The sequence below is a fragment of the Sciurus carolinensis genome, chromosome X (genome assembly GCF_902686445.1).
Source record: "Sciurus carolinensis chromosome X, mSciCar1.2, whole genome shotgun sequence".
NCBI classification, from domain to species: domain Eukaryota; kingdom Metazoa; phylum Chordata; class Mammalia; order Rodentia; family Sciuridae; genus Sciurus; species Sciurus carolinensis.
Window position 1 is genome coordinate 30,663,485 of NC_062232.1, and position 16,820 is coordinate 30,680,304.

Sequence of the window (16,820 nt, forward strand, 5' to 3'; positions counted from 1 at the left end):
CACTGAGTAATATGCGCTAAAAGTTCCTCTGTGTCTTTTCATGACTTGATAGCTCATTTCTTTTGTGCTCTGAATAATATTCTATTGTCTGGATGTATTACAATTTATCCATTCACCTATTGAAGGACATCTTGTTCAGTCTTAGCAACTCTGAATAAATCTGCTATAATCATCCACGTGCAGGTATTTGTGTGGACATAAATTTTTAACTCTGGATAAATAGTAAGGAGCATAACTGCTAGATCATATGGTAAGAGTATTTTTAATTTTGTAAAAATCTGCCAAACTATCTTCCAAAGTGGCTGTACCATTCTGCATTCCCACCATCAATGAATGAGAATTTCTCTTGTTCCATATCCTTGACAGCATTTTATATTGTCAGTGCTCTAGATGTGGGCCATTTTAACAGAGATGTAATGGTATCTCATTTTTTGACTTGAAATTTCCTGATGACATGCTGTGAAGCATCTTTTCATATCTTTGCCATGTATATATCCTCTCTGGTGAGGTGTTTGTTAAGATCTTTGGCACATTGATTCTGTTCTTTGTTTTACTCTTGAGTTTTAAGAGTTCATTGTACATTCTGAATAAGAATCAGATGTGTCTTTTGCAAATACTCTTACCCATTCTATGGTTTCTCTTTTCATTCTCTTGGTATAGTGTGTTACATAGAAGTAAGTTGAGTCAAAAGAAGAGCAGTATACAGGGTTTGGGAGACTAGGGTGTAGTCCTAGTCCTATAATCAAATATTCTTATTTTGGGGTAAGTTACTTAGTCTGTACATTTCAGTTGTCCAGTCAGTAAAATGGAGGAATCGAGATGAGTCTGTAGTGTCCAGTGTACTCGGTGAAACACCTGATCATCTAAACAGGCCCCTGAGGGAAAGGAGGAAAAGGAAGTAAAGTGTCTTTGGTATATAGAACTTCCCCTTCAGACAGAATAACTCTACTGTTTCATATTTTATGTTTTATTTCTTGTAGGTTTGATTTGCAGAGAATTCCATGACTAATAAACTAGAAAACCCCTGGATTAATTGAATCTCAAAGATTCCTTTGAGATCTGAGATCCTGCGATACATGAACTCTCATTAGAATCCATTTTTTGAAGCTGCAGTAGTGTGTAAAGGGGAAGAAAAATGACATGGGGAATTAAAAAATAGCTAATATTATGTGCCTCTCTGTCTCATGACAAATCAGTTGCTTCCCTGCATTGTGGTTGTAAAGCATATAGTTCTTCCAATGTTTCCAGGGTGGTCTTACACATCATTACATTAGTTTGAGCCACATAAAATGGCAGAAAGTCATGATTTTGGCCTTCAAAAAATTATAATTCCATATACCTCAACTGATAAAAATGCAATGTACATAGGGAGCCCTTGACTTCAAAGGCTTCTTAAGCATCCAGCTCATAAAAATGTGTGAACCTTGTAGGTGGTTAAAGGTCTGGTTTGGAATCAAATAAGATTAAAGAGTTCTGTGCATCAGCCTAACACATCTTTTGGCATTGATATACATGAAGAATCAGTAAAGAAAGTATTGAAAAAATCCAAATCAATTTGGCTTTTAAAGTTATTGGGTTCCTTTTGGTAAGTGTTGGAATTGGTTAAAAGTATGTGAGGCCTGGCTTTCCCTACCTACAACCAAGTCTTAGGCCAGATTTTGCTGTATACACAGACATTTATCAGTAAGAAATGTCATCTGACATATTCTGTAAATTCCATGAGCTCCCACTTCTTTCCCCTTTTAGGTCCTACCACAATACCTTAAATGAAAAGTTCATCTGAGGCATATGTAACAGTATGCTAGCAATGGTATTCAGTTAACATATGTAGTTAGAGGAAAGAAACCAAGACTCCTTCAAACTGAACACAGGGCCTTTTAGGATTGACTCAAGTCTTGGTCACAATTCCTAAGGGCACAGAATACCAGGTTTTAGATTTGTACACTGTAATCAGACCAAACTTTGCTGCTGTCATTCCAAGAGCAAATTCACATGTAAACAACATTGATTTAACCATTGAAAAGTCATTTCTGAAATCTGTGCACTAATTAACAAAAGCACAATTCATCTGTGAAACTCCATTTCTTAAATCTATTATGCTTTGTTGTGGGCTGGAGTGAAAGAGAGCTGAATGTTTTTATGATAGCCACATTTGGAATGTGACTTTTTGTTACATTGTGTGTCCTGCTCAGACAGTTATTCATTCCTAGAGTCTAGATCACAGCTGTCACATAGAATACACACTGTACTGTCTGTTGATGGGTTATAAAGCAATCACTATAACAAAAAGTTATATTAAGTTTAAAACTATATTTCATACATAATGAGTTTTATCTACCTTCTCTTTCCCCCATTAAATGTTGATTATTATTTATAGTTTTTCCATGTCTTTTCATATAGGACAGAAGTGTAATTGGTATAAATAGGATCCATAAACTCAAAAGGAAATTTTGTGGTTGTAACAACTGTAAACATGAACACAGCTAATGTCCTTCCTGATAAAACTGAGGCACTAGTCATAGGAGAGATAGTTATCTTTGGAATACTCCTGTTTTGATGGTCCACCTAATTTTATATTTAATTATATCAAATTAGATCATTTATTAATTCCATATTGGTTTGACTTCATGTGGGTAAGGCATTGGCTCTAGTTCAGAGACATCACATTAGAATACCATGCCTTTATATCAATTGGTATAATTGCTAGTAATTTGATGTAATTCTTAGTAATGCTACCATCTGCCATTTCATGTGGAATTTTTTTTTTATAAGTAGTTAGAAATTGTAAAACCCCTTCAAAGAAAATTTTGTCTTTTACCTCCCTTTATAGGATAGCCTATTAGGTCATTTCTCTATATCTTATTTTCTTTTCAAAGCATAAAATTATTAGGCAATATGAATACATATGAATGTATAATCTAAAATTTGGCTTTTAAGAAAACTACTGAGACCCAGCAACTTGGGAGGCTGAGGCAGGAGGATTGCAAGTTCAAAGCCAGCCTCAGCAACTTAGCAAGGTACTAAGCAACTTAGCAAGACCCTGTCTCAAAATGAAATATAAAAAGGGCTGGGGATGTGGCTCAGTGATTAAGCGCCTCTGGGTTCTATCCCTGGTCCCTAAAAAACAAACAAAAAAAAAACGTTGAGGTAGTTAGTAGCTCTCCAAGGGGAACCATGTTTGTTTGTTTTTAAAGAATATTGACTTTATAAACATGCATTACTTCTTTTGTCTTCTCTCTTCTAGAAATCCATTCCTGGCATATTATCCACACTTATTCTAGGATACCTACCTGTAATCATCTGGCATTTTATTGTATGACTCTAGTAGCAGAAAGATATTTTTTTGAAAGTCTTAGTTCATGATCACAACCACCATATTGTCTTTGGAAGAATATTTCGGCAATTAAAGATATTAATAACAATTGTTTCTTCTCTCATGTCCAACTTTCTACTCTCATGAGCTCAATCCTGAAACTTTATTTTTTAAATACATGAATTCTTGAATGGGCTTCAGCTCCCTAATTCCTTATAAATACAATACTGTATGCCGTTCTATCTAAACTATAAGTTAGTGACAACCTGGTTGGGCACATGAGCACCACCATAGAAGAAATTCTAGATCATAAACATAACAGCCGTGAAAAAGTCAACTTTAATTTCCATGAATAGATTACAGTGGTGAAATAAAATTGGGAAAATATTCTATTTTCTATCATCCTAAGATAGGAAGGCAGTTCAAGTATGTTTTATTTTACATAGTTTTATTTTTTTACTAAGTGAAATATCACTTCAGATTGTGAGACTTAGTTTTCCTAGAGAAAGTTATTTCCATCAGCCTATGATAAAGGGATAAGATATATTTTTATATATAATCTATATTGGAGATTGAACCCAGGGGTACTCTACCACTGAACTACATCCCCAGCTCTTTTTCTAAATTTTATTTTTAGACAGGGTCTCACTAAGTTGCTGCTGCCAGCCTCGAACTTGTTATACTCCTGCCTTAGCCTCCCCAGTCTCTGGGATTACAAGTGTATTTCACTGTGCCTGGCTAAATTGGTCTATAGGCAGGAAAAAAAAAAAACTTGAAGGCATTATATGCAGGCACTGTTGAGTAATAATATCAAAATGGTTCTTAAGCAAGAAAATAAGGAAGCATGAATGTGACACTTTATAAGATTTCTAAAAATAAATCCAAGCACAGAATTGGATGGGGAGGGTGCTGTGTCCATTTTCTATGTGTTTAAGTATGTTTGTTTGGGGGATGGTTATTGCTTGGCTGGAAAATAGTATATTCATATCCCCAAAGAATTTGGATATGATACACTATTCCCACTTTGAAAATTCTTTCCAATGATGGAACCCTTTGTTATGAAAACTGAAAGTACTTAAGAAATCACATCTTGCTTCACAAACTAGGAAATAGGCACAGGTAAATTAAGCATCAAATATTAGAATCATGCATCCAGTTTAGTATCAGAGATGAAACAGGAATCACATTTCCTGACTACAAATTCAGGGCCTCTGACCATACCACTCTTTTATCCTATAGTTTCACTTGCCTCAACACAGGGGTTGGTGAAAGTGGTGAATGGATATTGGCTCTTTTAGACTTTAACAATATATCAACAAAGGGCATCTTTCGTGTGACAAACAGAAAGCTTGAATAAGCAGATAGCTTTGCATGTTCTGCAGTCTTGTATGAGAAATGCACAACTAAACAAGATATTAGAGATTTATTTAGAAAAGAAAATCAGTTTCCTGATTACACCAACATTCACACAATATTGTCTGGGACCAAATTTTCCATTTGAATAAGTATATTTTGCAGATTGCCTCCCTTTTTTAATGTGTTAAAAAGAACTTTTGGGCTGAGGGTGTAGCTCAGTGGTAGAGGGCTTACCTAGCATGCACAGGGCTCTAGGTTTGAGCCCTAGCACTGCAAAAAAATTTTTAAATAACATTTTAAAGTACTATTTTTATAGAAATAGTTCTAAATTAGATCATATAATTTAGTGCCTCTGTAAACATTATCCTGAACATCATATGGTCCTTTATTGGTGACTCAGATTCACCACGATAAATATAATCATTGATGTCTACTGCTTTCGGACTGTCAGCATGAGAGGAATTAGATTCTTCTCTAAATATCCCTCAAAGGGCCTTCTGTCTTTCTTTTCCTTTGCCTTTGGATTAATTAGCTTTCACTTCTTGTTTCTGTCAGTATATTGATCTAGTTCAGCCCACACTGCCCCTTCTACTTTTCAGTTTTAATGTTCAGTGAGGCTTTGTATCTCACAGCCAGGCTGGTGGACATGGATAGAGTAAATTGACCCTTGATTTATCTAAGGAAGTTGGGGCTCCCCTGAAGGTAAAGCATAAGATGAGTTATAATACATGACCTTGGTCATCTCTTTGTTTCTGAGTTCATGAGAATGGATTTACTTGAGTGACTTATGCAAAAATTAATACACACAATTATTAATATACACAATGATTATATAAAATACTGAATAGCCATCTGAACTATCAACCTAACATTCAGTAGAACATAATTTAACCATTGTATTTTTGTAATTATGAGTTTGTTACAAATATCAGGTCCTTATAAATAAGGACCAAAAATAGTCCTTAATTTGCATTCAGAAGAATTTCTGAAATTTTAAAATCTGATCACAGCCCCCCAAATATTTATGACTCATCAAAATATATTGTAGCAGCCATATCACGTTGGATAATTGAAAAGACTTAGAAGATTCTATAAGGCATGCTCTCATAGTCTTTAATTACAGCAAAGGTAAGATGCAACAGGAGAAAGATGACTCCCAAGGCCATTTTTAGTTACAGAGGACACATTTGTCTTCTAATTGTGAACTGCCAAGATATGTACAAGGCTCCCATGATTCTTTGATGTCCCACTGCTTATGTGGCTGAAACTAGGCTGTATAATCAATTAAATCAAGTGCAAAACATTAGTCTATACATTTTTATTAAACAACTTAGAAAAGTTATTACAGAGTTCCTATAAGGGAGTTTCAGACTTTAAACAGAACTTTGCAAAGCTAGTATACTTTATCCCAGATTTGACCAGGGGGATCAAACTCCCAGGAATTCCTGGAGCTAAGCAGAAAGGCAGATAGACTCATTGCAAGTTAACACTGTCCTTGCTCATTTATTTTGTACTGTCTTAAGTGCAATTTTTTTTTTTTTGTACTGAGAATTAAACCCACGGGCACTTTACCACCAAACTACATTCCCCAATCCCTTTTTATTTTTTATTTTGAGATTGGGTCTCAATAAGTTGCTGAGACTAGTGTTGAACTTGCAATCTTCCTGCCTTAGCCTCCTGAGTCACTAAGATTACAGGTGTGCACCACTATGACTGGCTCTAAGTACAATTTTATTATCAGTTTGGTAGACCTTTTTTTTTTATACAATAACTGCCACAAGTCATAATACTATTTATTGAACATCCATTCTTTGCTAAGCTCTGAGCAAAGCAGTCTATGTACATTACCTCATTTGTAACTATGAGATTAGTTCTATTCAAAAATTTTATTAGTGCATTATAGTTATACATAATATTGGGGTTTGTTTTGACATAATTATACAGGCATAAAATATAATTTCCTCCAATTTAATCCCTAGTACTTCCCCTTTCCTGTTCCTCCTTCTACTGCTATTCAAATTTACAGATCCCAAAATGATACTTAGGATTTTGCTTTCCTCAGAAGCTGTTTGCTCTGGCAATATTTTACTTACTTTCTAGATGATATATACCACTTAACTGGTTTGGGATATCAATGAGATCACACTTGTTATTCAAATTAAGCAATCACAAGCTCCCCATGATGTAAGTGTTTTAGTCAGCTTTTGTGATGCTGTGACCAACATACTAGACAAGAACAACTTAGAGAAGTTCATTTGGGGCTCACGGTTTCAAAGGTCTCAATCCATAATGGCAGTTTCTATTGCTGTGGGTCCAAGGTGAGGCAGAACATCATGGTGGAAAGGCCCTATGGAGGAAAGCTGCTCAGCCCCTGGTGGAGTCAGGATGCAGAGAAAGAGTGGGAAGGGGATGCAGAGAAGATGCACTATTCCAAGGCACACCTTCATGAACCACCTCCTCATGCTACACCCCACTTTCCTAAAGCTACCATCCAGACATTCCATTCAACTAGGATGGGCTGAATGGGTTATAGCTCTTATAATCTAATCATTTACCTCAGAATATTCCTGCATTAACAGGAGCTTTTAGGGGATACCACATATCCAAAGTATAACAGTAAGAATGTTTTTCTTCCTTTCCTAGTCAACCCTATTCCCATAGGAAATCCAAGAATTCCAAAATTGCATAAGAGGTCTAGACCTTGATTCTTAGATTGAAGAAAAGATACTGGAATGCAAGTTTCATTTGTAGAAAGTTCCTGTTCTCTATTATTCTTGATGTTTTTGCTACTGTTGCTGGTGTATAGTCTTACATAAAAAATAGCGCACACAAATCAGGCTTTCTGATACTCAGAATAGTTGCAGTGCAACTAGAGAAAGCAACACAGTGACTAAAATATAGGTTTTCTCAACTGGGCTAATGGTAAATTATAACAATGCTGGGAGGACACTGTTCTACCCAGAATTTTACTTCCTGTGCTTACTCCATTTGCACAATAGGCTTGGTTTCTCATTATTTTGATATTTAATTAACCTAATGTTTAAGCTTTCATATCTCTGGTGTATTAGCCTGTTTTGTGTTACTACAATGAAATACCTAAGGCAGGCTAATTTTATAAAGAAAAAAAGCCAATTTAGCTCACGGTTTTGGAAGCTGAAAATCCAAACAACATGGTGGATGCTCTGGCAAGAACCCCTTTCTCAACTGTCATGTCATGGCAAATAGCAGTGGTGGGGGCATATGTGAGAGGAAAAAATATCTCCAAATAGAGATTCTGGGGTTCCACAATCCCTTCTAAGGACATACCACAGTGACCTAAGGACCTCTCACTAGATTCCACCTCTTAAAGGTTCACTACCACATTGAGGACCACACCTCCAATCTGTGAACCCCTGAGGAGACAAACAGCATCCAAACCATAGCACCTGGCCTCTTCCCTAGGCAAGTTCATAGTATCAAGGTGACTAACTGAGGAATGTCTAGCTTAAGATAACCTATAACTGGGTGATATGACTGAATGGTGCAGCAGACTACACTATATTTTCCTTACCAGGGCCATAGAAACCCATCTGAGAGGTTCAATGGCTTTGAACTTAAAAAGGAATCTTAAGCTCCTTCCTCATAGATGGAAGTTCCTATCCCATTCAAGCTTGGTATGCCAAATGTATTGAGGAGAGGAGAGGTGAGACCCTCTCAATCTCCAGAGCCTCTAGGTCAGAGGTTCCCAAACTTTCTCAGTTTATGGTGCTCTATTATTAATAGTACTGTTTTTTTTTTATAGCACCTAGCAAGTGAAAGAAAGACCTAACAGTTACATTTATTAAGTAATTAGTTCCAAACAGCTTAATTATTGTATCCTGACAGCACAGTAGCTGTTTGAAAAGAGTAATATATGTAAATTGGAAAAAGCAATATTTTATCTTAATCTTAACCAGGCAACATACTACTAGAAGGTATGTACATGTTGGAGCCTGCCAGGCTTCTCAGATCTTGGAATCAGATTGAATACTGCCACCCCCATTTTGTGTTCCATACTGATTTTTCACATGACACTTGTATTTTTTTTTAATCACAGCTGAAAATCCAGCTTTGCAAGAAAAAGGAATGTAGATCTATCTAATGATAAAACTGTGAACTACCTTAAGCTCTAGTTTCTGTGGGTATCTGACAAATGTTGACTATCACTGCATTTCCTTCAAAAATCACTGAATCTCTTTCAGAAATGTAAAATATACTGTATATCCTCTGTGACTTTGCTGCATTACCCTCAAGGGCTTTGCTACATGCTTTGGGAACCAAGGTGCTAGTTTCTTGCCAAAGCAAAAAACATCTGGCTACACCCTCTTTCCAGAACACTAGGTGCCTAGCTATTTTACATCTACATAACTACTGAAAGAAACTAAATCATTCTTACCAAAAAAAAATTGTGTGTTCTACAGGAAATAAAAAAAGAAAAATCTCCTAGAAACTTGGCTACAAATATATTTTACACAATATACAAACACATTTGACAATCATATTTTAAAATTTCAGTACTTCTTCATAATTAGAGGTATATTCATGGCCTACAAGGTACTTTTCATTCAGTCTCCAAGTCTTTCCCATTCTACCTTTTCATTAATCCTGTTCTGTACCAAGTTCTTTACTAGGTGTTACAAAAGGAAGAGTTTGGGTCAAAACATTAATAATACATGGCTCCTGCCCTCAAGAAGTTTATAACCTTAAGGAAGGAACCACAGTCATAATAAAAATCACAATAAAATTTGCTGAATAGCTATAGGCCTTAGGTCTGTCTAATGAAGTAAGAAGTGAAGTCTTGGGAAGGTTTTAGAGGATGTCACATTGGAATAGGAGCTAGGCATAAGAAAGATGCAAAATTATGGAGGCACAAAAGAGCCAATTTGTAGGATGGCTAAGATTTGGTTTGGCTAATAATCAGATACATGGTGGGTTCAATGGCCAAAGAAATTACCCAAAATTTATACCTTTCATATTCTTTCCTTTCCATTTCTAATGCACGATCTCATTATTTCTTAACCTGGTCTATTGTAAGCAGTTTTTCCTGGCCTTTCCCCCTCATTCTATCCCGAAATCTATTGTGTGTGTATATACACTCTTTTCTAGATTATTATCACCTAACTATTGATCCCAAACCTTTATGGCTACTAAACAGTTCAAATGTGTAAGCCTAACAGTAAGTGCCTCTATGACCTGGAAATTGGTCAGTTTCCAGTTGGATTTCCCAGCTATTTTGAATCTTCTACTCTGGCCCTACTAACCAGCTCATTGTGCCTCTTTTATGTCCCTTTGCTCAATTCCAAGCCCTTTCTCTGTTTTGTTTTCCTAGATGTTATGATTTGGATGTGAGGTGTCCCCCAAAAGCTCACATGTGAGACAATGCAGGAAGGTTCAGAGGAGAAATGATTGGGTTTTAAGAGTCTTAACCCAATCAGTGAATTAATCCCTGATGGGATTAATGGAAGTGGTGAGGTGTGGCTGGAGGAGATTGGAATTGGGGCACGGCTATGGGGTATATATTTTGTGTGGAGAGTGGAGTCTCTTCTCCTTCCCTCTCTCTCTCCCGCCGCCCCCCCCCCCCGTTTCCTGATGATGCAAGCTGCTTCCCTCTGCTATACCTTTCTGCCATGATGTTCTGCCTCACTTCGAGCCCCAAGGAATGGAGCCAGCCTTCTACGGACTAAGACCTAAGCCCTCAAATAAACCTTTCCTCCTTTAAAATTGTTTTGGTCAGATCTTTAATCACAGCAGCAAAAAAGCTGAATAAAACACTAGAATATCTTTTCTTGCCATCTTTGCATGCCCCAGCCCTGTCACTCCTTGATAAACCAGCTTAAATATACTTTTCAGGGGCCCTTCCCCAGGTACTTCTCCTCACCTCCAAACACACATACATCCAGTAGAAACACACTTCGAAGAATATCAAGTTCAGTCTTATAGCAGAGTTTTTATGTATCTTTTCTCTTGGTTACCTCTTGCACTGAAGAATCTTTTGGGGGAGATCATCTGCTATTCATCTTTGTGACTTGTCATATTCTCATTGCATACAGTAAATATGTCCTAAGAAAAATAACTTTGTTCACTTAAAATAAAAATGTAACCATTAAATACTGGCTTTTAAATGAAATTGGGCCCAAGATGAGAGAACCCTTAGATAATTAGAGTAAAAATTTTTCCAAACAGGCTGTTAATTTTTAGGCCTTATCCTTTGCTGTTTTTCAGGAAATTTATGGACACGATTTCACTTAGCTAAAGATTGTTTGTGTTAAAATGTCAGTTTTAGTAACCTTCAGTGCATTAAATGTAAAATTTTATTGGACAATAAAATATTTTGACTTAAGTCAGTACTTTAGGGAGTAAATTTAGTAGCCCTCTTATTTCATTTGTTTTCATAGTTTTCTTCTGAAGAGAAAGCATGAGAGCTTATTTATTTTAAACTTATGAAAAAGTGGTTATTATTCTTTAATGAACATATGTGTGGGCATATCAGTCTTAGATTTGAAATATTTTCTGTAGTAATTTCAAATGAATCTGAAAAAAGGTTTAGGTTTTTGTTTATTTTTCTATTAAAGAATATTTTAAGCAGCATCTCAGTGTTGTGTGCCTGAGGTACATTTACATTGTGTATATTTGACACATCATGTAATCTGTGGTTAAGGCATGCATGTGATTCCTGCCAGCTATGGGTTAACTCACACAATTTAAGGGGAAGGAAGTAATCAACTGAAGTTTCAAACATCACTGCTTTAGTTCTGATTTTTTTTTTCCTTTGGTGCTGAGGATTAGACCCAGGGCCTGACACATGCTAAGCACTATCACTCACCTACACTCCCAGCCCCTAGTTTTGAATTTTGAATTCCTAATTCTAGCCTTTCCAGTGTGGAAATTGCCCACTGTTCTTGAAAGGAAATAATCTGATCTCATCCTATAAATCAAAGCTATCACCTGCTCCTTTATTTTGTTTCCACACTGAAAAAAAAATTCTAATTCTGGTATTATCATGCAAAGTTCATTAGATTTCCAGCTTACTTTGAAAAGGACTGGCGAATGCTCTGCCACTTCTTCCTGTTCCCTAAATCTATAGTAATGTCTTTCCTACTAGTCAGATTTTAACTCCAAGTAATATCTTTTAATTGACTGGATTTGGCAAGTGAGATAAAATCTATTCACCAGCTTAGTCTATCTAGAGTTCTTGGTATTATATTACATTGCCTCTTGGTATAAGAAATATGTAGAAGATGTTTATGGAATACTCTTGGTAATTTGATTAGGCTAGGATTAGAAGATCTGTATCCTGCTACATTACCTCCCAGTTGCTTATCCTTCTGAATTAGCCTGCTGTTTGGTGAGAGGTAGCTGCTTTCCTTGACTCTCCTTTTCCATTTAGCTAGCATATATAAAAAAAATATTTTTTTTTCTTATTAGTAATTTGGGAATTTTCCTCCTAAAATCTCAAAGTACATTATTATTATTATTATTGTTACTATTGTTATTAAGATTTGAATGCTGTTGTATTATTACCAAGGAACATTAGAAGTTCTGCCAAATTCAGAAGATATTATTTCATATCTTGTCTTCTTTTTTATTTTTATTGGTTCTTTTTAGTTACACATGACAGTAGAATCCATTTTGACATAATTATCAAAGCATGGAATATATCTTGTTCTGATTCAGTCCCCAGTATCTCTCCTTCCCCTCCCCTCTCTCCACCCCCTGCTCCCTTCCCTCTACTTTACTGATCTTTCTGCCATCAAAATACATTATTGCTGATTTTTTTGTTTTTTCCTCAGAGAAACTGATTGAAAACTCAGAGATATCTTAAAACTGCACTAGCATATGTATTTTGTTTAAAAACAAAGAAGTTCATGGTTTTGATCAACTTTGCACTTGTCAGACCATACACAGAATATTGCACACAACATAGGACAGTGTATTTTATGAGAGAAAGATGGTACAGATATTCACTTTATATGACCAATGGATGAAGAAAAGAAACCTGTTTATCTTGGAAAAGAAAAGCCCCATGGGAAAACTGTTACTGTCTTTCTTCATGTGTGAGTTGGAGGAATCTTACGTTTTGGAGTCAATTTAGACCAGTGGCTGAGAAGTTGTAATTCAGTGAAATGTCTCTTGAAAAAGACCACCATAGTCAAAAAATTATTACAAATGCATATACCATGCTCCCTTTCAGGAGATGTACATGTATATATTAAATATATATTAAGGGCCTAAAAACATCACGCAGTAAGAGTTCTCTTTGATTTGTTAATCAAAGCATTCCATAAACACCTTTCTCAGAACTAGTTTTCTAAGGAGTTGAATTAGAGTAGTAATTTACAAATTATGATAATGGGATTAGTAACATCAGCATTACCTGGGAACTGATTACAAATGTAATTTCTTGGCTCTGACCCAGACCAGTGGAATCAGAAACTGCTGGTGAATTCCAGCAATTTGTGTAATAATGAGTCCTAGGAGATTCTGATGTTGCTAAAATGTGAAAAGCACTTCTAGTAAATTCCTTTGTTATTTTCCAAACTCAACAGTGCCCTTTTGGTTTCCTTCATAGCATTTACCATAATTTATATTTTTAATGTTTTTTTTCTAATGGTATTATACAACTCAATTCATTTTATAGGTCATTTCTCATCCAAGGTATAAAAGGAAAGAACTACTTATTGAATTCCAACCACAGTTTTTACCCTAGTGTAAGTGCCATCCAGCTGGTATTAATTTGGATACTTTAAAGAATCCCAAATTATTAATCTATATGTTCTATAAACTGAAATGTACATTTAAATAATGAGGCAAAACATAAATTCATTGCTGTCATTGTCATCTTTACAAGGTACTTGAAACGTTTTTCATTTACTTCAGAATGTTCTTTGGAAAATGTAGACTTTTTACTTTACCATTTTAAAAGATCTGGGGCTGGGGATATAGCTCAGTTGGTAGAGTGCTTGCCTCGCATGCACAAGGTCCTGGGTTCAATCCCCAGAACCACAAAAAAATAGTTAAAAGATCTGTATTGAGCTGGGCATGGTGGCACATGCCTGCAATCCCAGCAACTCGGGAGGCTAAGGCAGGAGGATGGCAAGTTCAAGGCCAGCCTCAGCAGTTTAGCAAGACCTTCTCTCAACATAAAAATAAAGAAGTAAAAAGTGCTCCCTGGATTCAATACATGGTACCCAACCCCACCCCCCAAATCTGCTTGATACCTTCTCTCATATTAGAAGTTCATAAAATTAGGACATTTTCTACTCTTTTGACATTAGTGGAGATCAGTTTCAATCCGTTTCCCTGGTGGCATTATATTTATGTCTCCAACAAGCAAGATGCTTTTAGAAAAACTTTGTTAAGTAGAGCATAAAATGTATTAGTGTATAAAAAATAAAAAGAATGCTCCATAAGTGTACCTGCAACTATTGCCTAATTTACTGTGCTGAGTGTCATAAATGTGTTTTGAATGTTTATATGAAATGCCTCTGTAAGTTATGCAAAATAATTTCCGTTTTCTTAAGGACAATAAAATGAGTTTTGACTGTTTTAAAGTGTCATCACACTATGCTTAAGTGCATTTAGAACAAAATTACTATTAGAGTTTCCTTAGGATGAATCATAGCCAAATTTATCTTCTCGATACTGTTTTGTCACTTCTTTTGAAGTCAGGGTTCTCTGGGTAAACATTATTAGGTCTATTGCAGGTGTATTTCTTCTTAGTTAGATGAACAAACACTGATAGTGTTCTACAGTCTGGATTTAGATTTGGTTGCTGCTGTCCAACAGCCGAATGCCTTGGGGTATCCACTTACGCTAATGAATATAAGTAGTGGTATCATTATTACTATATTTAAACACCCATGGTTGGCAGCAATGTGCTCAAGTTTGAATATAACATGGTAAATTATGTCACTGTCCCTGCCCAGGGCAACTGCTACTGAAAGGACACACTCACTTGATGAGGAAGCTAGTGGATGCAGTGCTTGTGAGCTAAGTGAAACTTCACCGCTGACTCACGCAAAGAGGTTTAGGATGTTGCCTGTGTTGTCTGAAGAACATCTTGCAGTTTTCATCTTGTATAGTAACTTACCTTATGGGGTTTTCATTCCACTTTTATGCTTATTATTATATCTCTTTTTAGTTTTTCTCACGGAAGAAAAAGCCAATTCAGTATTAAAACGCTACCGAAGAGCTAATGGACTTTTTGAAGAAATAAGACAGGGCAATATTGAACGTGAGTGCAAAGAAGAAGTCTGCACATTTGAAGAAGCCAGGGAAGCTTTTGAAAATAATGAAAAAACTGTAAGTATACAAGCAATTTTTAAAATTCTCACAGATTTGCCTACATTTTGATTTATATTTGAGATCTCAATTCCAAAGTATGTGTATTGTTATTAATTAAAAATTACTTTTCCAAGGAAGCCTGAAAGTGGCATCTAATAATATTCCATCCATGGGAAAGCTAGGTTCACTTCCCTGTGCATTGGTGTGTTTCCACAGGACTCTGCCAAGAGCAAAGATTCATCAGCTTGGCAGGGGAGAAGCATTTAGTTCACTCAAGGCTTTGATCTAGAAAGTTAATATCCTTACCTTACTATCAGAAAGCAAGGGTGGAGGAAGCTAATGAAAGCTGATAATATTTTTAAATGTTTTACTTCTCCTACTAAAGAAAAGACATATATGGACTCCCCATCCCCATTCTGTGAGAATACACCTCTTCATCTCTCTTTCTTCTGGACTACATGTTATTCAAGGAGAGCAGAATAGGTACGCATAAGACTGGGATGTATATTCTATAGAACTGCTTCACAGTTGGAAATGACATTACCAGAGGTAGCCATTATAGAAAGATCTAGTGCCCTGCACCATGAAAATAACACTAGCTGCTAAACAAGTGATGGCTGAGGTGCCGGAGGGATATTGAACATGCTTCAGGAGCAGTGGATGCAGAAGAGTTTTAAAGAAAGGAGTTTTGATCTTTTGTTAGATAGAGAAAGCCCCAAAAGGAGCCCAAGGAAAGGCTTAGAGAGATGTGATTGCTAGGTTTGAGTATACACAGCAAAAGCAAAATTCATTTGGAAATTGATAAGCTGTGAGGTTCATCAGCTTCGCTAATTCACTTGGAGTTTATTGTTGTATATAGTATAAGTTATGGATTTGATTTTTTCACCTGGCTACCCGGTTTTCCAAACACCATTTAATATAAAGCTCTTCTTCTCTGTAGTGATTTTAGTTACCTTTTATTGTGTACCTAATTTCTATATGTAGTTAGTCTATTTGGGGATTTCCTATTCTAGTCCATTGGGTTATTTCTCTGCTCAAATATTAGAACCACACTGTTTTAGTTATAGTGGATATGTAGCATGTTTTAGTGTAAATTAGAACCACTTCTCCCTTATATGAACTGCTTCAGTGGTTTGTGAGCTATTCTTGCATTCCTGATGTTCCATGTAACTTTAAATATTAACTTTCCTAGCTCCAGAAAAAGAAAATGTCAATCTTTCTAATAGGATTTCTTTCAGTTTACAGTCCTTCCCCAAAATCTGTTCTTACCACAGCCTAATTTCAATAAATACTAATTTCACTCATCTATCCGGTTGCTGATATCCAGACCTTGCTACCATCCCTGATTCTTCTCTCCTTTTCATATCTTACATTCCATCTACCAATAGTTGGCTCTATCATAAAAATACATTCAGAATGTAGTCACATTTCAGTCTCTCTACGTGTTACTATTATACATCCAAGTCACCACCACCCTCTCATCTGTATGATTTCTTTTTTTTAAAAAAATTTTTTTTAGTTGTAGATGAACACAACACCTTTATTTAATTAATTTATTTATTTATATGTGGTGCTGAGGATCAAACCCAGTGCCTCATATGTGCTAGACAAGTACTCTACCACTGAGCTACAACCTGTATGATTTCTTGACCTTCTTCCCCATAATTGATTCTCAAAACAGTAGGCTGTACTTTAAAAATCTCTTTTTGACCTTTTCTCTTCTCCCTCAGTAAAAGCTAAAGTACTCAGAATCATCTATAAGATACTACACAATCATCTCCATCCCAAACTTCCATTCCTCTATAGTTATTTCTTTACCACATCTCTTATGATACTCCACCCCTTATAT

At 35.9% G+C, this 16,820-nt stretch overlaps 1 protein-coding gene across 1 annotated transcript in view; it reads left to right on the forward strand.

The window, feature by feature from the left end:
- The window catches only part of Prrg1 (proline rich and Gla domain 1), a 104,457-nt gene that overhangs the window by 52,631 nt on the left and 35,006 nt on the right, over window positions 1-16,820 (forward strand). The window contains exon 3 of the mRNA XM_047536835.1: window positions 14,829-14,989. Coding sequence (XP_047392791.1) covers window positions 14,829-14,989 — 161 coding nt within the window. The remainder of the gene's footprint in view (window positions 1-14,828; window positions 14,990-16,820) is intronic.